Raw genomic sequence first — 24,239 nt, 5'->3', positions numbered from 1 at the left:
AGAGGAAGATAAGCCTGGAATGTATAGTCATATGTTATGGCCTAATTTGACACTGAACTATTTTCTCGTCCTTGTGTATCCACAGGTTCTCACTCACTGATGGCTTTGGCAACATATATAGTTGGACAGACACCATTTCCTGAGTTCAGTGTTGTGGTGATGTTGGATGATCTGCAAATAATGTATTATGACTCAACCACATGGAAAGTTGTCCATCGTACTAACAGTGACTCAAAATATTATGATGAAGAGCAAAGTGATGCTGGTGTTATATTTCAAGATGTATATAATGGCTTGAAAACACGTGATTTTTATGTTATAAAACACCTAAATCACACAGATGGTGAGAACTATAGCCTATCACTATTATCACTATCACTATATCACTATTAGACAGTAAAAATCATCATAGGACTAATAAAACATTTTTTTCTTCATTTGAAGGTGTACATGTTTATCAGAGACTTGCTGGATGTGAACTGTTGAATGATGATAAACCAGGTCCAATTCATTTCTGGGATGCTGTTGATAGTCAAAAAATGGAAGAGTTCACATATGTCCTGGAAAAAAATGTTATCCAGGTGAAAAAGCCATGGATGCCGTGGGACCAAGTGGAACAGCTTCGTTTGAACTTTTTAAAAGAAAATGTTTATCATCCTGTTTGCATTAAAGTTTTACGAAGGTACCTGAATATGGAAAAGAACAATGTGATGAGAAAAGGTGAGAGAATCAACCTGATTGACTTCAGTATGAAGATAAAAAGAAGCATAATCAACAAATATGACCCAAACAGCTGTGCTGACAGAAAATACATGTGCCTCTGATTGTTTTATGAAACATGAGAACCATAAATAAATAACTGATGCAACAGTTTAACAACAGTAAGACTTCTCATCCTTCTCTGTAGTGAAACCCAGAGTCAGACTCATGAAGAAGACACTCACAGACTCTCGAGGGCTTCAGATCAGTTGTCTGGCCACTGGTTTTTACCCCCGTCACATTAACCTGACTCTGTTCAGAGATGATCAGCCTGTGGATGATGATCAGATCACAGGAGGAGAGATTCTTCCCAATGGAGACGGATCTTACCAGATGAGGAAGAGTTTGGTGATCAGTGCAGAAGAACAATGTGAAAGACACAAATACAGCTGTACAATGAAACACCTCAATCTGGACAACAAACTGGACATTACATTTGGTAAAGAAAAACTAACACACATCTTAAAACAAAACTGAACAACAAATTAGACATTAGATTCATGATACTTTATTTTCGTTCCATACAATACAATAAAATTTAGTATATCAAGCCTTAGAAAAATCAACAGTACTATTAGAATATTACAATGAATAACAAAATGTTTTAATAACTTTATTTAACTTTCTTTTCCAGTTGTTTTTCTCACTGTTGTTGATAATATTTTAAATTATTGTTCCCTTTCGTGGGAACTATCGACGCTACGTCGGATGACGTGATGGGAACCCTCTGTATTTTGTGTTCGTGAAGCACCTCTGTATCCAACCAATGAAAAGACGTGACGTCAGAGGCGGGTGACGTTACGGATCAGGAAGCTATAAAGCACACCTGAACACAAAGCACGCCAGCTTCTGTTGTCTTCAGCAAGCGCTCTCTGTATCTCGTTTGTCTTATTTATTGTTTGTCTGTCTGATATATTCACACAGTGATCTCTTCGTCCGAGGACAAGAGTTTCAAAGCACAATAAAAAAAGACATATAAAGAAATATTATGGCGGAAAAGCAGCAGTTCAAGAAGTGTGTTCCTCCCTGCCCATGCTTCATTGTGGAAGGGGATACACACGACATGTGTGTAAATTGCCTGGGGGTTGAGCACGCACAGGCGGCTCTCGAGGGAGCTGTCTGTGTGCACTGTGAGCGGCTCACCCTCAGAGTGCTGCGATCGCGTCGAGCGCTCTTCGAGGAGGGCGCCGAGGCGAGTGTTCCCCGCGGGTCCGGTCCCGCTGTTGCCGAGGCACAGCGTAGGCTGCGCTCGTGGGGTTCACAGATGGATCTAGCGGAGGGGGAAGAGACGGGCCCTGCCTTATCGCTTCCCTTACCCGCTAGACCCAGTGTCTCTCCTTTGGTGGTGGAAGCACGCGTAGCGGTTTCTTCCCCCCGAAGAGAGGCACCGATGCTCAATATATCTTCCTCCGAGGAGGTTGATGTAGAGAGTGTCGATGATGTACCGCCATCAACTTTACCGGCTTATGAGGAGTTATTAGAGGTAGTGACCAGGGCTGTTGAAAAGTTGAATATAGAATGGCCTGCGGAGAAAGCCGAGTCCAGAGTGAAAAGTAAACTGGACGAACGCTTTCTTCCCCCTCGGTCACTGCCTCAGCGCCGGGGTCTCCCGTTCTTTCCCGACCTCCATGCCGAGGTGTCGAGGTCGTGGAAGAGACCCGTGCAGTATCGGCTGTACAGCCCGCAGACATCGCTGTACAGCAATATTGTTGGCCTAAAAAATCATGGCTATGGAGCGATGCCTCGGGTAGAGGAGACGCTTGCGGGCCATCTCTCGCCCGAGACCGCGTCGTCCCTTAAGACTCCGGCGCTGCCCACCAAGCCTCTGAAAACTACATCCAGCTTGGTGGGCAAGGCTTACTCGGCAGCAGGTCAGGCGGCGGCATGCCTTCATACAATGTCTATCCTCCAGGCATATCAAGCCGACCTGCTGGGGGAAATTGATCAGAGCGGGGAAGCGTCCTTTGAGGCAATCCATGAGTTGCGTAAAGCCACAGATTTGGCTCTCCGGGCCACCAAGGAAACGGCCAAATCCATCGGCCGTTCTATGGCAGCCCTGGTGGCCACGGAGAGGCACCTATGGTTGAATCTGTCGGACATCAAGGAGCGTGATAAGAACACGCTCATGGACGCGCCGCTGTCTCCTGATGGCCTGTTCGGCGACGCAGTGTCAACAGTCGTCGACAGGTTTCAGGAGTCAGGTAAACAGACGGCGGCGTTTTCTAAAGTTATTCCCCGCCGCGCTCATCCCCCCGAGGCTGCTGGGCGGGAGCAGCCTCGGCCGACAGCCAGCTCCTCAGCAACATCCGCGCACAGAGCGCAGCAAAAAGCCAGTGTCGCCTCCCGTACTCCCCCACGCAGTGCCTGGGGACCGGGACGGGCGGCACAGGCGAAGCCTTCCGGAGGTAGGGCGGATCTGAGGACCGTCATTATCTCCCGGAAGGCTTCAAAGAAGAAGTCCTGACACTAGTCAAGTCAAATTTATTTATATAGCGCTTTTACAATTGGTAATTGTTTCAAAGCAGCTTTACATATTAGAAGCACAGAAAAAAAGGGAAGTGGTTAAAACTGTACAAACAAGCGTGGTAATATGTAACATATACAAGATGGTGCTACATTAAGCCAATGTCGGCTGACTTCCAGGGGTTGAAAAAACCCCCTAGGAGAAAAACCCAGCGTGCTAGCACTGGGAAAAAAGTCCTAGGAGGGAAAAAACCCCTTGGAAGATATATATATGTAAATGTATATGGAGATCAAAATCTGAATTGTACATTTTTATTATAGAGATTAAAAATCGATTATATATAAATATATGTAAGCGGATACGGGGATCCTGGGCTACGTTGTAGTCAGGTCCAGACGCAGGTTCTCCATCTGACCTGGATACGGCCTGGATCCAGCACCCGGCAAACCTCAGGATAAGCAGAGAGACAGATATTAGCCTAGATGCCATTCTTGTTCTGATGTACAGGTATATCTAGTGTTATAGGAAATGTTCTCGGTTCCGGCCGACCTAATTATTGCAGCGTAACAATCCTTTAACGGATTTGAAAAATGTTAATGTATTGATAATGTGTTATGTGTATGCAAGAGCAAAGAGATGTGTTTTTAGTCTAGATTTAAACTGACAGAGTGTGTCTGCTTCCCGAACAATGCTAGGAAGATTGTTCCAGAGTTTAGGTGCTAAATAGGAAAATGATCTGCCGCCTTCAGTTGATTTTGATATTCTGGGTATTATCAACTGGCCTAAATTCTGAGATCGCAATAAACGTGAAGGACTATAATGCATTAAGAGCTCACTTAGGTACTGGGGAGCTAAACCATTTAGAGCTTTATAAGTAAGTAGCAAGATTTTAAAATCTATACGATGTTTAATAGGGAGCCAATGTAATGTTGACAGAACTGGGCTAATATGGTCATACTTTCTGGTTCTAGTAAGAACTCTAGCTGCCGCATTTTGAACCAACTGTAGTTTGTTTAAAAGCCGAGCAGAACAACCACCCAGTAGAGCGTTACAATAATCTAGTCTTGAGGTCATGAATGCATGAACCAACTGTTCCGCATTTGTCATTGAGAGCATATGTCGTAATTTAGATATATTTTTTAGATGGAAGAAGGCGGTTTTACAGATACTAGAAACATGACTTTCAAATGAAAGATTGGTATCAAAGAGCACACCCAGGTTCCTAACTGAGGACGAAGGTTTAATGGAGCACCCGTCAAGTGTTAGAGAGTATTCAAGGTTTTTTTCGTGAGGAAGTTTTTGGTCCAAAGATTAGGAAATCATTTTTTTCTGAATTTAATAATAAGAAATTTCTTGTCATCCAGTTTTTAATGTCAGCTATGCATTCTGTTAGTTTTGTGAATTTGTAGGTTTCGTCAGGGCGCGAGGAAATATAGAGCTGAGTATCGTCAGCGTAGCAGTGAAAACTAACACCATGCTTCCTAATTATCTCTCCTAAGGGCAGCATGTACAGAGTGAAAAGCAACGGTCCTAATACTGAGCCTTGTGGTACCCCATATTTAACCTGTGATCGATACGACATCTCTTCATTAACTACCACAGACTGATAACGGTCAGATAAGTATGATTTGAACCATGCCAAAGCAATTCCACTAATGCCAATATAGTTTTCAAGTCTTTTTAAAAGAATGTTATGATCGATAGTGTCAAAAGCAGCACTGAGATCTAATAACACTAATAGAGAAATACAGCCACGATCGGATGATAGGAGTAGATCGTTTGTAACTCTAACGAGAGCAGTCTCAGTACTATGGTATGGTCTAAATCCTGACTGGAAATCCTCACAGATTCCATTTCTTTCTAAAAAGGAACACAGTTGTGTTGAAACTGCCTTTTCTAGTATCTTTGACAGAAAAGGTAGATTCGAGATTGGCCTGTAATTTACTAAATCTCTCGGATCTAGTTGAGTTTTTTTTAATAAGAGGTTTGATAATAGCCTGCTTAAAGGTTTTTGGCACGTGTCCTAGTGTTAAAGATGAATTAATTATATCAAGAAGTGGACCTACGACCTCTGGAAGCATTTCTTTCAGTAGTTTAGTCGGCATTGGGTCTAACATACATGTCGTTGATTTTGATGATTTGATAAGTTTAGATAATTCTTCCTCTTCTATAGCGGCGAATGATTCTAGTTTTACCTCAGGGACACTACAGTGCACTGTCTGAAGAGAAACTGTAGACGGTTGCATGTTTATAATTTTCTCTCTAATATTATCAATCTTGCAAGTAAAGAAGTTCATAAAGTCATTACTGCTGTGCTCTATGGAAACGTCAGCAGTTGAATCTCTGTTTCTAGTTAATTTAGCCACTGTGTCAAATAAATACCTAGGATTATGTTTGTTTTCTATTAAGAGATTTGAAAAATAAGTAGATCTAGCATTTCTTATGGCTGTTCTGTACTCAATCATTTTTTCTTTCCACGAAAGGCGAAAAACTTCTAGTTTTGTTTTCTTCCAACTACGTTCAGCTTTTCTAACAGCTCGTTTTAGAGCCCGAGTGTGCTCATCATACCACGGCGTTGGATTAGTTTCCTTAATCTTCTTTAGACGTAAAGGAGCGACCGCATCTAATGTGCTGGAAAAGAGAGAGCCAATAGTTTCTGTTGCAGCATCGAGTTCTTCTATGTTGTCAGGTATACTAAGGCGATGAAACTGCTCGGGGAGATTATTTATAAAGCAATCTTTAGTGGCAGACGTGATTTTTCTACAATATTTATGGCTGGGTGGTGGTTTTGTAGCCTTGGCTAATTGTATTATACACGAGACTAAATAATGATCTGATATATCATCGCTCTGCTGTAGAATTTCAACAGCATCAATATCTATTCCATGCGACAGTATTAGATCTAGGGTATGATTACGACAATGAGTGGGTCCTGACACGTGTTGTTTAACTCCAATAGAGTTTAAAATATCTGCAAATGCCAATCCAAATGCGTCTTTATTATTATCTACATGGATATTAAAATCACCAACAACAAGGACTTTATCCGCAGCCAGTACTAACTCTGATAGAAACTCAGCAAATTCTTTGATAAAGTCAGTATGGTGCCCTGGTGGCCTGTATACAGTAGCCAGCACAAATGTCAATTTACATAATGTTACATAAAGCACCATCACTTCAAAGGAATTATATTTGAAATTCTTTTGAATGATTCTGAATATATTACTATAAATTACAGCAACACCTCCCCTTTGCCTTTCTGTCGAGGATTGTGTCGATAATCATAACCTTGAGGACTAGATTCATTTAAAGTAATGTAATCGTCTGGTTTTAGCCAGGTTTCTGTCAAACACAGCAAGTCTAGTTTATTGTCTGTGATAATTTCATTTACAATAAGTGCTTTTGAAGAAATAGATCTAATATTCAGTAACCCAAGCTTTATCATTTGTTTATCTGATTTATCTGTGATTTTCATTTTTTGAACATCAATTAAATTTTTACCCTTAAAAGGTTTTGGAAGTTTTTTGTATTTACTAGTTCGAGGTACAGACACAGTCTCTATGTGATAATATCTAGGTGAAAGTGTTTCTATGTGCTGTGAATTATCTGAGTTCTGTGACATGAGGCGGCTAGCAGACGGTCGGTTTAGCCAGTTTGTCTGCGTCCTGATCTGGGCCCTGGTTTGTCATGTTTCAGCTCTAAGACTATTTGCCAAATTTCTAGAGAGAAGAGCAGCACCATCCCGGGAGGGATGAATACCATCTCTTTTCAACAGATCAGGTCTGCCCCAAAAGCTTTTCCAATTGTCTATGAAACCTATATTATTCTGCGCACACCACTTAGACAGCCAGCCATTGAGTGATGATAACCTGCTAACTATCTCATCACTCCGACGAACAGGAAGAGGGCCAGAACAAATTACTTTTGCTGACATAGTGTCACAGGACTTCTTGAGGGCAGCCCCCTCCGGGAGGATTCGGATATCGGGTCCTCCTCGGTGCCTTCAGGGGACCGTTCTGCCAACCCTGCCACCAAGTGTGAGTCAGGGCGCAGCGGTCTCCACCGATCCTCCGAGGGGGGTCGGTCAGCACGTGATTCGCCTGTCTGCCGGTGCGCCGCGTCAGATAGACGAGCCAAGTGCTCAAAAAACACCAGAGACCAGTCTCGAGAGACTGGTTCCCTTAGTAGAATATTTGGAGGAGTGGAAAAATCCCCCGAATGTTTCGAAGTGGGTACTGCTCATGATAGAACAGGGCTACAGATTTCAGTTCGGTTCACGACCGCCCAGGTTCAACGGGGTGCTTCCCACGGTGGTAACCCCAGAGCAGTCTCTGGTGATGGAGCAAGAAGTAACGACGCTTTTGCAAAAAGGGGCTATAGAAAGGGTTTCCCCTCCCAGCAAAATGTCGGGCTTTTACAGCCGCTACTTCATTGTTCCGAAGAAGGATGGAGGGTTGCGTCCGATCATAGATTTACGTGTGTTAAATCGATCTGTAAAGAAGCTGAAGTTCAAAATGCTTACACTCAGACAGATCATCCCTCAGATCAGGTCCGAGGACTGGTTTGTAGCGATAGATCTGAAAGACGCATACTTTCATGTATCCATCCATCCTTCACACAGGAAGTTCCTCAGGTTTGCTTTCGGGGGCGAAGCTTACCAATACAGGGTTCTTCCGTTCGGCCTATCTCTCTCACCCCGCACATTCACGAAGTGCGTGGATGCAGCGCTGGCTCCGCTGAGACTCCAGGGCATCCGCGTGCTGAACTATATCGACGATTGGTTGATATTAGCTCAAACAGAACAATTGGCAGTTCAACATCGAGATGTTGTTCTGTCGCACATGAAGAGACTTGGGCTGAGGCTCAACGCCAAAAAGAGTGTGCTGGTCCCGAGTCAGGTTGCAAACTACTTAGGTGTAATCTGGGATTCCACCACGATGCAGGCGCAGTTGTCCCCTGCTCGTGTGAGTTCCATTCTCGGGGCCGTGAAAGGGGTGAAGTTAGGCCAGTCACTCACTGTAAAACAGTTTCAGAGACTGGTGGGTCTGATGGCAGCTGCGTCCAACGTTATTACTTTTGGCCTTCGGCACATGAGACCCCTACAGTGGTGGCTCAGGACCAAGGGGTTTTCCCCGAGGGGAAATCCTTTTCGCATGATCAAAGTCACGCGGCGATGCCTTCGTGCTCTGGTCATGTGGAAGAAGCCTTGGTTCCTAACCCAGGGACCCGTGCTGGGGACTTCTGGTCGTCGTGTAATGCTTACGACAGATGCTTCCCTCACGGGCTGGGGAGCGGTCATGAGTGGCCGCTCAGCTCAGGGTCTGTGGGAGGACCATCAGCGCTCCTGGCACATAAATCGGCTGGAGATGATGGCGGTGTTCCTTGCACTAAAACACTTCCTCCCCGACCTGAGAGATCATCATGTGTTGGTCCGCACGGACAACACTACGGTGGTCTTGTATATCAACCATCAGGGGGGTTTGCGGTCTCGCCCATTATCAAAGTTGGCCAGCCGCATCCTCCTCTGGTCCCAGGGGAAGCTCCTCTCGCTGAGAGCAGCTTACATCCCCGGGCGGTTGAATGTGGGAGCGGACGCCCTGTCGAGGCAGGGCGCGAGACCGGGGGAATGGAAACTCCACACCGAGGTGGTGGAGGTGATATGGAAAACTTTCGGTCGAGCTCAAGTCGATCTCTTTGCCACAGAGGAGTCAGCTCAGTGCCCTCTGTGGTACTCACTTCAGCACCCAGCACCTCTAGGGCTGGATGCCATGCTGCAGACGTGGCCGAGGCTACGTCTGTATGCATTCCCCCCAGTCTCAATGCTCCCGGGAGTTCTGGAAAAGGTTCGCCAGGAGAAGGTCGACCTAATATTGGTGGCCCCTTACTGGCCGACCAGAATATGGTTTTCAGACATAATGTCTCTACTACACGGCTCTCCCTTGGAGCTTCCTCTCAGGCAGGATCTCCTGTCTCAAGTGGGTGGCACGATTCTCCATCCCCGCCCAGATATGTGGAAACTGTGGGCCTGGCCCCTGAGGGGGCAAGGCTCATAGAAACTGGTCTCCCAACCGAGGTTGTGGAGACCATCCTTCATTCCAGAGCTCCCTCCACGAGGAAGCTGTACTTATACAAATGGAAAGTGTTCGCCTTGTGGTGTGAACAGCATAATTTGGACCCGGTCCATTCCTCAGTCTCAGACGTGCTTCGGTTCCTTCAGGAAAAGTTCTCGGAAGGTTTAACCCCTTCCACGCTGAAAGTATATGTCGCCGCTATTTCGGCTCATCATATCCCTGTAGGGGGCTCCTCGCTGGGTCGAGACCCCTTAGTAGTACGCTTCCTCCGTGGTGCACTCAGGTTGAGACCTGTGGTGCGCACAAAGACCCCGACCTGGGACCTCACTATTGTGCTCCAAGGGCTGGCTGAGGCTCCCTTCGAGCCAATAGAAGAGGTGTCAGACAAGTTCCTGACACTGAAAACTATCTTTCTCTTGGCCGTCTCTTCTTTGAAGAGAATTGGTGATTTACAAGCGCTGTCAGTCGCTCCATCCTGTCTCGAGTTCGCGCCTGGTATGGTGAAAGCCTTTCTACATACCAGGCCGGGCTATGTTCCAAAGGTTCCGACGAGGGTCCCAGGCCCCATTGTACTGGAGGCTTTCTGCCCGCCTCCTTTTACAAATGTGGATCAGGAAAGAAAGAATCTGCTTTGCCCTGTAAGAGCACTAGATGCGTATGTCCACAGAGCTGCCCTGTGGAGGAAAACAGAACAATTGTTTGTGTGTTATGGGTCCCCTAAGAAGGGGGGTCCAGCATCTAAACAGCGGATGAGCAAGTGGTTGGTCGAGGCCATCTCACTTGCGTATGAGACGGTGGGGCGCCCGTGCCCTTTGATGGTGCGGGCTCACTCCACGAGAGGTATGGCCGCGTCCAGAGCTCTTCTGTCTGGGGTCTCTATGGACGACATTTGTGGTGCGGCTGGATGGTCATCCCAGCACACCTTTATCAGATTTTATAATCTTCATCTTAATATCACTCCCGGGGCCAGGGTGCTACAAGATAGCAGCCAGGCACTTGGAGAGACGGCGTAGTTGGGATTGCGTTCCCATCACGTCATCCGACGTAGCGTCGATAGTTCCCACGAAAGGGAACGTCTCGGGTTACGAGTGTAACCCTTGTTCCCTGAGTAAGGGAACGAGACGCTACGTCACGTGGCCGTATCTCCCGCATACCTGGTGCGCTTGCTTCAGACAACCTACAGAAGCTGGCGTGCTTTGTGTTCAGGTGTGCTTTATAGCTTCCTGATCCGTGACGACACCCGCCTCTGACGTCACGTCTTTTCATTGGTTGGATACAGAGGTGCTTCACGAACACAAAATACAGAGGGTTCCCATCACGTCATCCGACGTAGCGTCTCGTTCCCTTACTCAGAGAACAAGGGTTACACTCGTAACCCGAGACGTTTTTAATTCATTTCAGATGTGGATGAATCTGACTCAGGATCCTTCAGTCTGTCTGCAGTTATCAGTGTGCTGGTGTTAATGTGTGTGGCTGTTCTCTTCATAACTGCTCTCATTATATGGAGGAAGAAGAGATGTTCTGCTGGTAAATGTGTCAATTAGGAAAAGAAACCAAACATCATTTCTTTTAGAGACTCTTTTAAAGTTCATCCCAATGCAGTTTCATGTTTCTAGTGTTCTTTGTTTAACTGTGCCATTGTTATTCAGGATGAGGCTCTGAGACGTCAAGGAGTGATTACTCCCTTACTCCATGTAAGTACACTATGTTTAATGAAGTAATATGAATTCACCAATATGTTCATTTTAAGGTTAATATTGGACATGACAACGATTTTTTTCTTTATTTCAGCTTCCACGCAAGATGAAACATGAGTCTAAACAGGCCTATATTAAATTAAAACTTAAAATTAAAAAGCCTTAGCATTTGCTCAGAGATACCATCAGGTTTTGTTGTGATAATGGCCATCGATTTGATTAAAACAACAAAGGAATGTAATATAGTTACACTACAATAACAGATAGTATACAGTATATGCAACATAAAAATTATAACAGCAGTGCATTATTTGTTACAACTAAGGTTTCTATACAGTATGTTGTTCCATTCTACTATCTGTATATTTAAACATGTAACTTAATAAATAACTCTGCCTGCTTTAAAGGTTTTGAAAATCTTTCCTTTTATCACTGATAATGTTGAAAGCTAAAGTGATGGTAACTTTCGTTATCTAAATGTTCACGTTAAATCTTATGTTTTCCTATCACTTCTAAGAAAGACTTTTACCTTTAAAGAATAAGAGGTTAAAGAACAACTTTAATAGTGTCAGATTTATCATATTGGAGTCAGATAAGGACTACGATAAATGACTGCGAAGGACACAAGCTTCTTCCAGGGTTGGTGACAATTTTCTTTTACATAAACCCTGTGCCCGAGAACACGCAACACAGGAGTGGGGCCATGTTGGTCTGCTTTAGAGAAGAGGAAGAGTTGTTGTAGTAGAGTGTTGTTACCATGCTGTGATTTTATGCCGGACTGCTTCACAAACAAGGGTCAATTCAACGCTTGATTTGCACAAAAGATTAACATGCTAGTTGATGAGATGATTCAACTCCACAGCAACTATAAATTTATCCATTAGTGTCCAACTCTGTTTTGAACAATGTAAGGCTAAACACTGTTTCTGACAATCGTCATTTTGGCTGTGTGAGATTCTCCAGCTTTGTTGTTGTTGAGCAACCGAAGCACAAGCTGTTAAATCTCCACCCTCTTTTAGAAGGGGGCTGGGAGCAGCAGCTCATTTGCATTTAAAGGGACACACACTAAAAGCTATAATAAATGATCTGTGGGTTATTTTGAGCTGAAACTTCACAGACACATTCTGGGGACACCAGAGACTTCTATTACATCTCATGAAAAGGAGCATAATAGGTCCCCATTAAAATCCTAGAGAATGTAACATCAGGTAGGTAACACAATTGTTTCTGAAAGGCTGTGTGCATGTTCTCTGTTGCAGTTGTTCTCAAAGCCCCGTTGTCTAAGACAATATCAAAGATCCTTCCTCTGGTTCTGATAAAATGACAAAGCTGCTTATTTTCAGTTTTTAACTTTTTATTAAATTGTGTTTAGTGATCGTGCAGCCTATTTTGGTAGTTTGCCGAGGCCCATGGTGGTCCTGGACCTCTGGTTGAGAACCACTGCAATACAGTAAACTTATACAGACTCTATAATTTCTTGTGACAGTGTAAAAAGATTCAGAAAAAAGACATCACTCAGACTTTATACATTAGTAAAATTATACATTCATATAATTATCTGCTTGATAAATCCTATAAACAGATATAGTCAGTTCAGTGAATATGTTGTCTCTTGAACTGTTTTAACTTTTTAAGCCATTGTAGATTTATATGGTTGAATAAAATGTTGCATTAGAATAATCTACTATGTGTCTGTTATGTTATGAAAGTTTTCCTTTCAGTGTCATGGGAGATTGTGTCTTAAACACCTGACACACCTGGTGCTATTGACACAGCTTAGGACTCAAATTCCCTAATTTTCACTTTCCTGTTGAGACAAAGCACATCTAGCATGTAAAAGTTAATTATTAAAAAAAGTGACTAACAAAGACCTTTGTCTGGTAAATGAGAAGAAGTACATGAAAATAATAATAAAAATGAATGGCATTTACAGGTCAAAGGGAGCTGACTGCAAAGGAGCAGAACAATCATGGATACACTCAAGCTGTCATCACTTTGTCATTAATCCAAGCACTTTTTTTTCTCAAGTTTTTGACTGTACTAAAGCATAAAAATACCATAATAAATGTGCAGATATTTAGGAAACATACTGAGTTCACATACTTGTTTACGTAACAGTCGGGGTGTACGCCCCCAATATTTGCATATGCCAGCCCATGACCCAACATTATGAAAGGCATTAGACAAGGGCAGAATGTCTGGATCTGTGCAGAGCTGAATCAACAGACTAGGTAAGCAAGCAAGGACAATAGCAAAAAATGGCAGATGGAGCAAAAATAACTGACATGATTCATGATAAGATGATATAATTCAGAATCAATGTAAACATCAAAATAAACACTGTACTTATGTGATTAGACATGCTGCATGATGAACACTTTGTAAAGATCCATTTTGAGGGTTATATTAGCTGCGTGAACTTTTTTTATGTTGTTTAAGGCAAGCGCGAGCTCTTGGGGTGTGGAGCACGAGATTTAAAGGGCCACACACCCTGAATCGGCTCATTTCTAATTATGCACCAAAATAGGCAGTTAAAAAAATGAATTTAAAAACATCTATGGGGTATTTTGAGCTGAAACTTCACAGACACATTCAGGGGACACCTTACACTTATATTACATTTTTAAAAAAAAAAGTTCTAGGGCAGCTTTAAGGTAACGTTGTGAGATCGCAAACTGAGATGAGTGACAGCTTTCTAACTGTAAAGCCCCGGGTATACTTTACGCGTCTCGCGCACAGTCGCGTCAGCGCATCTATCAAAGTATATTAAGGGGGGAGCAGTCTTTGGCGCTTTCTGTGCTATGCTATAGTCCATTGAATAAAAGTATTGTTTTTCATGCAACTTGTAGAGGACAGTTGGCCAGTTAGACACTACATAGTTTCAGAAGTGATGTGTAGGCTACATATAAATGCGTGATTCACTATCAAAATTGCACAGGCCTAGTTCAAACTAGCACAGGACAAAAATATGGCATGTCAAAATTGATGTGCGCAATTTAAATGCAGACTATTACTAAAGAAATATTTGTATCAATATAATTTTTAAATTCAATTCCAGTTATTTGTGAAGGTAATGACTTAATGACTTCTAGGATTTCGTGACTGGGGGGGCATTTCGAAAACTTGGTGGGGCAGCATAATATGATATATGAATCATATGGTTTATGATCTCCCCAATCCCCTCGCCCCCCCCATACCCCTTTTAACTACTAAAGCGTTTCCTCCGTTTTTCAGGTTTTTTCAGATTTAATATTGATCACAAAAGTACTTTCTGTGAATTTTTTTTTTTTGGTGATTCTGTGAGACTTTTCGTCTAACATACGAATGGCTTAAAATTACAATTCATTTTCTAAAAATTACATAACTTTTGGCATAATAATGGAAGATGTACACATTCAATTTCTACTGAACAATATTTTCATTTTCGGAAAATGTTATATTCATGTTATATTAATTTACTGTTAGTTCCTTAAAACAAAGCCATTGTTTTCCGTTTTTCAGAAAGAATTTTGGATTTACTCTAAATCTTTAAGAATGATCAAATTTAAAAGTGGAAGTAGACAACATGGTTCATTGAAGACATTTAAACCATTAGAAGACCTGGTTACATGATTCTTTCCTTTTTCATGTTTTTTTTCCCCCTTATATTTTTGGTTACTTTCTATAGAGTTGTGCTCAGTTATTTTGGCTATATAAAAATAAAACTAAGACATAATAATTGAATTTACACAAAAGATCCAGTTCAAAAGTTTATATGCTTGATTCTTCATAGTGTGTGTTGTTACCTGGATGATTAAAAGCTGCAAACATTCACTGATGCCCAAGACAACACAACACAATAACCTATGAACAGGATGACTGGAAATTCTGACTGGAATAAGACTGGAAGTTATTATTTTATCTAAAGATCTAATTTTTTTAGTTTTGTCCCACAAAAGCTTCATAAAACACTTTCCAGAAGACAAAATAAAAACAATTTACCCCCCAACCATCCTGTGCAAATGTTTATACCCCCTGAATTTAAATGCATCGTTTCCTTCTGGAATATCAGTGAATGTTTTCACCATTTGTAAAAGTTGGGCATGAGAAGAGTCCCAAACATGGGCCTAATCATAAAGAAAATTATAAAAACAGTCTTAAATTAATGACACACAGTACTGAGAATAAATCAAGTGTATGTAAACTTTTGAACTGCTTAATTTGTGTAAAGGCAGATATTATATATTGTGGACTATATGTAAACATCTCATAATAATACATTTTTGTTGTACTGCTAAATAAAAAAATAATAATTTTGATCTCATTTATTTTTTTGATTATTGATATTTTGCAGATTCTGAAAGGAGCATGTAACTTATGACATCAAATAATAGGCTACTATTCAACAAATAGCGCAATATGCTGATAGAATATTTCAGAGCTGAACATAGCTGAGCAAAACTATTTTATATTTTACTAGAATGATTACATCTATTTATTTATTTATTTATTATTATTTTTTTTTTTTAAGTTTTTAATTTATTCATTTTCAAGATTTTTCATTACTTGGAAATCACAATTTTAAAATTCCAAGCTAAATTTCCAAGTGTTCCATGATCGTGTAGCAATATATTAACGGTGTGTGCGTGTTTAAATAGAGACTAGAGCGCATTTATGAAGGAGCTGCATGTCATCTGCTCATGTGATTGTCAATGGCTGTCTTGAGAAGTGATCAGATAAGGTGTGCAAAAGTCTTGGAGAAAAGTCTTAGGATGTGGGTGAGAACATGAATGCTTTTTACAAGTTGAAATCTTGTAATTATGGCAACTCTAGCAGCATGGTGTGAGCACCTGAAGTGCTGAGCGTGTCTGTGAGGGAGAACTGTAAAAGGATGAGTGGCGTGAGGCGCGCCGGAAAAATACAACAGCACAATGTTTCTAGTAATTTGCATGTGTAACTAATTTAGTGTTGATTATATTTTTTACATTTTGTGTGCTATTATTATTATCGCAACATGTTAATTTGATGCATAGGCTAAATGTCCATTTATGAAAGTACATACAGTGATGCCTGTGCATCAACAATAATGTGTTCTGATCTAACTTATTCTAATCATTATATGGTTAGTTTCTACTAATATCAGTGCTTAATATGTAGCTCTGTTTGACACATTTCATATCGGGGGTCCTCGCTCCATGTCTCTGTCGCCTAAGGGGTCCGCACCCCGAAAAACGTTGAAGACCCCTGACCAGCATGCAACCAAGCTTGTTGAACCAGCTATTGTTTCTTCCTCAAATGTGAGAAGATTTCCTGTTAGAATCCACAAACCACCTTGTAATGTGTTCGAATGTTATATGCACAGTTGAATGTGTTTAGTGTTTCATACTTTTGGAGTGTTAAGTTGACGTGAATTAGTGTGATATTGCTTAAGGGTGGAATACTAATTGTTGGCCCCTAACTGTTATTCCCTAATTTGAATTGATGTTTTTATGTTAACAAGAAAAAAAGCATGGGGTAGACTGATTTACGGAGGGAGGAGATGTATATGGCAAGGCGTTTTGACTTTTATTCATTCTCAGTATATGAATTCTTGATATCAAAAATTTAATTTTCATTAGTTAAAAAGATAATTCTTGATATTAGGAATTACATTTCCACTAGTAACAATGGCAATTTTTTATATCAGAACTTACATTTCCACAAGTAACAAAGTTAATTTTTGATTTTAACAATTTAATTTTCACTAGTTAAAATGCTAATTTTTGATATTGACAAGAATTACATTTCCACTAGTAATTCTTGATATCTGTAATTGTATTTTCACTAGTGAAATGTCACCATAGGCTGCCATTCAGATTCAGTTGTTGATGTCAAGAACTGATTTCTTACTAGTTGAAATTCTAATTCCACATATCAAAAATACAATTCATACTAGTAAAAATGTGAATTTTTGATATTAAGAATTCAATTGTCACTAGTTGAAATGTCAGTTCTTGATATCAACAATTTAATTGCTAGTAACAATGTTAATTTTTGATATCAATAATTTGATTGTCACTAGTGACAATGTTAGTTTCTGATATCATGAATGTGATTGTTACCAGTAAGAAAGCCATTTTAGATTTAAATTATTTTGATATCAGAAATACATTTTCATATATCAAAAATTAACATTTTTACTAGCAATTCAATTGTTGATATCAAGAACTGACATTTCAACTAGTGACAATTGAATTCTTGATATCAAAAATTACGATTTCTGATATGTAAAATTGGAATTTCAACTAGTAAGAAATCAGTTCTTGATATCAACAATTGAATTTGAATGGCAGCCTTTGGTGAAATTTCACTAGTGAACATACAATTACAGATATTAAGAATTCTAGTTTTTACTAGTGGTAATTGAATTGTTGATATCCAGAAGTAACATTGTTACTAATGGAAATGTAAATCCTGATATCAACAATTGAATTGTTGATATCAAGAATTCATATCCTGAGATGTGAATAAAAGTCAAAAGGGCTTGCCATAGATGTAATATATTTGAGCTGACGTTACAATACCTGATGGCCACTAGATGGCACTCCCGTGCTCTTGGTTGTTGTTGCAGTGTAAACCAGTGCAAAGCAGTGCAGTCATGCCTCCTGTTCTTTCCGTGCATGCTTTTGTAACAGAATATAACGTGTTATTATAGCATATTGATACAGACATGTTAATGTGTTAATTACCACAATGGTTTGAAGCCATGTACTACAACTTCCAGTTGTCTGCTTTAATTAATCATTAACTAATGATTTGCAAATGTATCATTATGTTTTGACTTTATTTGTTGAGGCACATGACTATTAACTAATTGTTAAAGGGATAGTTCACCCAAAAATGAAAATTTGATGTTTATTTGACCTTGTTTCTTCAGTAGAACACAAATGTTGATTTTTAACTCCAACCGTTGCCGTCTGTCAGTCGTATAATGCATGGAAATAGGAATACCATCTATAAGAGTAAAAAAAAAAAACATACAGGCAATTCCAGCATTATGGACGTGACATTTGGAGTCAAAACTTGAAATATAAACATTCAAAGAATAGAACCGTCTATTTATATATTCATAATCCTTTACTAAAGGAGTCCAGACATTAGAAAAATGTCAGTCTATGGCTACAATCGTTTTATATTTCAGATGAGATGAATATACAGTGTTACGGATGTGACAAAAAAAGTCACTAAGTTTTGGGTGACAACATGTTTAAGAATTCTGTTAATTTCACTGCACAAACCAAAAGTATTACTGCCCATCAAATGAAAAAGGGTTGGCTCTCCTCAGAGCATAAAATAATAATTTTATTTCATTTTTCATGTTCAGATAAATTAGGAAAAAACAGCGTTACGGATGTGACCGGTCTGAAAGCGGCACAAAAGACTGCTTTAAAACTTTCACAGAGACCTCAAGCAGGCATTTAAACCACCAAATATTGAAATCTGGGATACCAGTATGGTAAGACTGCACAATTTATAACTTTTTACTAATCTTTATACTTTAAACTCTGTATTGCAAAAGGTTATGGATTAGAATTTAGAATTTTTGGGTGAACTATCCCTTTAAGTAATATGTCATTATGACTTTGACATCGACACTAAGCCATGGATTTCAATTTCCAACTATCTATTACCGTGATTCCACTGTACCAGATGAACTGCTGCACCCAGAACCTTGTTCATGGCACAGGAATGTGTCAGGTTAAGCTTGAGGTCAAGGATTCAAAGGCAGAACACTGAGAACATATAAGGCCAGGCACTGCTATTTCGTAACACTGTGTCTAGACCGGACAAAGAGAATAGAACCCATTATAATCAGTGATAGTGATACTACACCGGATGTGGCACGACGCAACACAACATAACGTCGCTTCTGTTATGAAGGATAAATGGACTTGCAATGGTCTGTCATGTCCAGTGTAGACAGCTGTTGCGGCATGACTCGATAAAGGTCGCATCCAGTTTAAACACAGTGTAACATCAATCTGTAGTTCAGATTCTGGTGTGCTGATATTTGTGTGCAGCCCAACTTACCCATCCTTAAAACACATTCTCTATCATTACACTCACTGCATGTGCAACTGTCAAAACCCATTAATTACATCTCACTGTGCCATTCGCCGTTGCCGGCTAAAACTCTATAGGTCAAAAAAGAAGCTATCTAAACATGATCCAGAAGTGCAGGCATTTTCTCTGGGCCAAGGCTCATTTAAAATGGACTGTGGTAAATTGGAAAACGGTTCTGTGGTCAGACAAATCAAAATGTGAAGTTCTTTTTGGAAAACTGGGATGCCATGTCATCCGGACTAAAGAGGACAAGGACAACCCAAGTTGTTATCAGCGTTCAGTTCAGAGGCCTGCATCTCTGATGGTATGGGGTTGCATGAGTGCGTGTGGCATGGGCAGCTTACACATCTGGAAAGGTACCATCAATGCTGAAAGGTATATCCAAGTTCTAGAACAACATATGCTCCCATCCAGACGTCGTCTCTTTCAGGGAAGATCTTGCATTTTCCAACATGACAATGCCAGACCACATACTGCATCAATTACAACATCATGGCTGCGTAGAAGAAGGATCCGGGTACTGAAATGGCCAGCCTGCAGTCCAGATCTTTCACCCATAGAAAACATTTGGCGCATCATAAAGAGGAAGATGCGACAAAGAAGACCTAAGACAGTTGAGCAGCTTGTATTAGACAAGAATGGGACAACATTCCTATTCCTAAACTTGAGCAACTTGTCTCCTCAGTCCCCAGACGTTTGCAGACTGTTATAAAAAGAAGAGGGGATGCCATACTGTTACGTGTTGGCTGTTGTAGAGAAGAGGCGTTCACGGACTTCCACACACAACGGGTATTTATTGATACAACGGAGAGAGACAACATCCAAAACACATGTAGCAACAATAAAGAACAGACAAGGAGTGAAGGGAGTGAGTCCATATATATAGGGAGTGAAGACGATCAGGAACAGGTGCAGGCAATCCGTGACGAGGAGGAGAAGACGAGGGAAGTGAGTGCAGGTGTGGAGAACAGGAGGATCATGGGAATTGGAGTTCAGGGAACAAGGGATCCCTGACACACACAGTGGTAAACATGGCCTTGTCCCAACTTTTTTGAGATGTGTTGATGCCATGATATTTAAAATAAACATATTTTTTCCTTAAAATGATACATTTTCTCAGTTTAAACATTTGATATGTCATCTATGATGTATTCTGAATAAAATATTGAAAGTTGAAACTTCCACATCATTGCATTCTGTTTTTATTCACAATTTGTACAGTGTCCCAACTTTTTTGGAATCGGGTTTGTAGAAACTTTATTAGTTGCTGATACAGTAATCATTAATTAATGTTTAGTTTTTCATGAGTCATACATTAAAACATGATTATCTGTGCATTAGTTAAGCATGAATTAATGCATATTAGTGCACCCGTACTGTGAAGTGTTACCGTTTCATGTATATTGTTTATCTATTTAGGCAAATAAGAGATTGCAAAAAGTATTAACAGTAAAAATGATAATTTTTACAACAAAGAAATACTAACATAACTTCTGACCAAAAATTATAGGCAGTTATAATAGATGTGTGACTTTCTGATGCTCAGGAGGAGAACAGCAAGTTCTAATCCAGGGTTTGTCAGCTCTGTGTTACGGTGCTGTATGCAAGGCTCAAAAACCATGGCGGGTCAGGGGCCGTGGGCAGCCATGGCGGGTCAGGGGCCGTGGGCAGCCATGGCGGGTCAGGGGCCGTGGGCAGCCATGGCGGGTCAGGGGCCGTGGGCAGCCATGGCGGGTCAGGGGCCGTGGGCAGCCATGGCGGGTCAGGGGTCCCGGGCTGCCGAGAAGCCATGGAGTCCAGGCAACGCTGAAGGTCCGTTGGACCATGGCGACACCGGCAGCTCCGCCGACCGAGGTGTAGGCAGGGCTCCAGAAGGCCGCAGCGGAGCCAGGACGACAGACAACAAAGGGAGAACAGGAGGGAGGGAAGAAGCCAACAGAACTGAGGGACAGAGGGACGGAGTGAATACGGAGGAGTGAAGTCCTGAGGTGAGGGCAGGCTGATGGACGACCAATGTTTGACCGGAGGAAGGATGGAGACTGGTGAAGCTGGTGGACTGATGGGCCATGGTGGAGACGAGGGAGGTTGAAACCAAGGTGGAGGTACGGGGCCCGAGGGCCGTGGTGGAGTACGGGATGATGGGGCTTGGGGGGGTTGGGACGTGTGGAGACAAATGTGGGGAGGGGGGAGTGGGTGGCTGGTAGGGAAAACAGTCTTTGAGCTGGAGACTTTTATAATAAAGTTCATGATATGAGCAGTTAGCTCGGCGGCGGCGGCTGGAGCGGCAGGCTCGGCGGCGGCGGCTGGAGCGGCAGGCTCGGCGGCGGCGGCTGGAGCGGCAGGCTCGGCGGCGGCGGCTGGAGCGGCAGGCTCGGCGGCGGCGGCTGGAGCTGAGGGCTCGTAGGCGGCGGCTGGAGCTGAGGGCTCGTAGGCGGCGGCTGGAGCTGAGGGCTCGTAGGCGGCGGCTGGAGCTGAGGGCTCGTAGGCGGCGGCTGGAGCTGAGGGCTCGTAGGCGGCGGCTGGAGCTGAGGGCTCGTAGGCGGCGGCTGGAGCTGAGGGCTCGTAGGCGGCGGCTGGAGCTGAGGGCTCGTAGGCGGCGGCTGGAGCTGAGGGCCAGTTCATTCCCTCAAATACAATTACTGGAGCTGGCTCTGTGGGGACTGGAGCGGGCTCTGGAGAGACTGGAGCGGGCTCTGGAGAGACTGGAGCGGGCTCTGGAGAGACTGGAGCGGGCTCTGGAGAGACTGGAGCGGGCTCTGGAGAGACTGGAGCGGGCTCTGGAGAGACTGGAGCGGGCTCTGGAGAGACTGGAGCGGGCTCTGGAGAGGCTGGAGCGGGCTCTGGAGAGGCTGGAGCGGGCTCTGGAGAGACTGGAGCGGGCTCTGGAGAGACTGGAGCGGCTTTCCTCCTCCTCCGCTTTCTGGGCCCAATAGAGGAATGTGGGTCCAGCATGGGGCAGGCAGGAAGTTCACTGGAGGGGTATGAGGAGGAGGACGGAGCTTGGCAGACTGGCCAGGCTGCCCGTGTTTTTGGAAGGACTGGACGAGAGGAACACTTAACATCCTGAACCTCTTGGATAAAGAATTTGGAGCAATTTAAATACAAAACTAAATTTATAGCATCAGCTAAGGAAACATAATCGTCAGGTTCAGAAAAACGGATGGTGTCCTCGTCCAGTCCATCCAAAAACAGGGCGATCAAATGAGCATCTGACCAATCTGTCAAATAAGCCAACTCAACAAACTCCTCCACATACCTCTCCAGTGAACGACCCACCTGGAAGAGGCTGACGAGCTGGTCAGCCGCTGATGTCGGAGTGAGAGGCTGTGGGGGAGCTGGAGCCACAGGAATCAGGAACAATCCCATCTTTTGGTTTGTGGATATCCAGCGGTATAGGTCTGTTCTTCTGTTACGGTGCTGTATGCAATAGAGATGAGGCAGATACGGAAATCCACAATGATGGGTATTTTAATGATCCAACACGGAGCCGAAGCATAAACACACATTACAACATTAAGAACAGACAAGGAGTGAAGGGAGTGAGTGCCATATAAAGGGAGTGCAGATGATAGAGTCCAGGTGCAGGTGATCTGTGATGATGAGGAGCTGACGAGGGAAGTGAGTGCAGGTGTAGAAACAGGAGGATCATGGGATATGGAGTCCAGGGAAACAAGGGATCCGTAACACTCTGGTCCTCAAGGTCCATTTTCCCGCAGAGTTTAGCTCCAACCATAATCAGTTGAGAACCTCGGGTTTAGAATTTGCTGGATAAGGAATTGTTTAAGCCTAATGTTTCCGTCCCTTTGAATGGAAATAAATGCATTGATTGATTTAATTCATTTGTGTAACTATTGTGTACTGACAGTATAGTTTTATATAATTAATTTATTTATAAATTTGTGGAATGCGAATCAATAATATTTGATGGTGGAAAAATATGTATATCATTTGTGGTTCAGCTGCAGGTCGGAAAGCAGACTAGGGCAGACTGTGGGTAAAATATCAAGCTATTTTTTAAAATATCAAATAATATTTAATGTTTATAATATTTTATTTACATTTCTGCATTTTAAATGACTGTTGTTGGTAGCTGCTAAGGTGGCTATATGAGATGTGTTATCTTACCTGTGAATCATTTATCCTTATTTTTGTAAAAAAAAAAATAAATAAATAAATAAATAAAGGGTTTTTTTTTTTTTCGTATTGTTTTATTTAGCAGGCTGTGATTTAAATAAATCTGAAGGCTGATTTGAAAATAACAATATCAAATCAATGATGTGTTTTGACTGAAACGAGAAAATACTAAGTAGTCAATTAATTAGGCTAGCCTATACCTTTTATTAATGGCATTGCTATTATGTTGTGGGAAGTGGTCTATAATCTTTTAAGTTCATCATCATTACTGAATCATTAGAAGTTTTGGGTTGTCAGAACAGTAGCTCCATAAAAATATTAAGAATAAAATTCAGAGTACATGTTCATATTGTGATCCAATGTGTAGCACCTGCGTTATCCAACGCAATATTAAGATACTAGGTTCTGGAGTGGGGGAAGAAATATAAAATTAGACTAAAGACCAGATCTTAGATAGCCTACAAAAATCTGCCATTTTACCACTTTTCAGGTGAAGTAAAATGGATTCACTTGAGTTTGATAGTCTATTATGAGTCACACTGTTTTCCTAAACCTCAAAAGCAGACATCAAAAGTAAAAACTCAGAATGACACAATCCAGAATATTATGTTTATAGATTATAATTACTGAATTTATGTGTTCATCTTTAAAGTTGTTGTTTATATTTGTGAAAATGAAATAAAATTGAAACTCTGATGTTGTATAATTTGCACATTGTCCTTAATCTCCAGGAGAAAATTAGTGATTTTGTTTTTATTTATTTTTTATTTTTTAATGCTTGTGAACAGAAGAGGACATCAAAGACATACAACTTTGTACACAATACACAATATGTAGCAAGAATATATTCAATGTCATCAGAACATATAGGAAAGTAAAAGCAAAAGGTTAAAAATGATTGATAAGAAAGATAAGAAAGGGACGATAAGAAAATCTAGAAAAAACACATGGGTAAAATATTAATTTATTGTGGCAGTGATGGCATTATGGACCTCCCATAAGTGCATAAAACACACCCCATAGAAAAATGAT

At 41.7% G+C, this 24,239-nt stretch overlaps 1 protein-coding gene across 1 annotated transcript; it reads left to right on the top strand.

The window, feature by feature from the left end:
• Positions 1–96: 96 nt before the first annotated feature.
• Positions 97–10,948, top strand: LOC137026459 (BOLA class I histocompatibility antigen, alpha chain BL3-7-like). Its single transcript, XM_067393815.1, has 5 exons — positions 97–343; positions 445–720; positions 908–1,198; positions 10,696–10,821; positions 10,944–10,948. Exons 1-5 carry the CDS (start codon positions 100–102, stop codon positions 10,946–10,948), a joined length of 942 nt encoding a protein of 313 aa, XP_067249916.1. The 5' UTR covers positions 97–99.
• The last annotated feature ends 13,291 nt before the right edge of the window (positions 10,949–24,239 follow it).

Source organism: Chanodichthys erythropterus, chromosome 9 (genome assembly GCF_024489055.1).
Source record: "Chanodichthys erythropterus isolate Z2021 chromosome 9, ASM2448905v1, whole genome shotgun sequence".
Lineage (NCBI taxonomy): Eukaryota > Metazoa > Chordata > Actinopteri > Cypriniformes > Xenocyprididae > Chanodichthys > Chanodichthys erythropterus.
The sequence above is the reverse complement of the archived record's forward strand: the minus strand, read 5'-3'. Positions and strand labels throughout refer to the sequence as shown.

What these genes read in the sequence shown, in the direction of transcription:
- LOC137026459 (XM_067393815.1), top strand. Translation starts at nt 100, where the DNA reads ATGGCTTTGGCAACATATATAGTTGGACAGACACCATTTCCTGAGTTC. An exon ending in ACACCTAAATCACACAGATG is followed by an intron (nt 344 to 444) that starts GTGAGAACTATA and finishes CTTCATTTGAAG; the next exon opens with GTGTACATGTTTATCAGAGA. An exon ending in GAACAATGTGATGAGAAAAG is followed by an intron (nt 721 to 907) that starts GTGAGAGAATCA and finishes CCTTCTCTGTAG; the next exon opens with TGAAACCCAGAGTCAGACTC.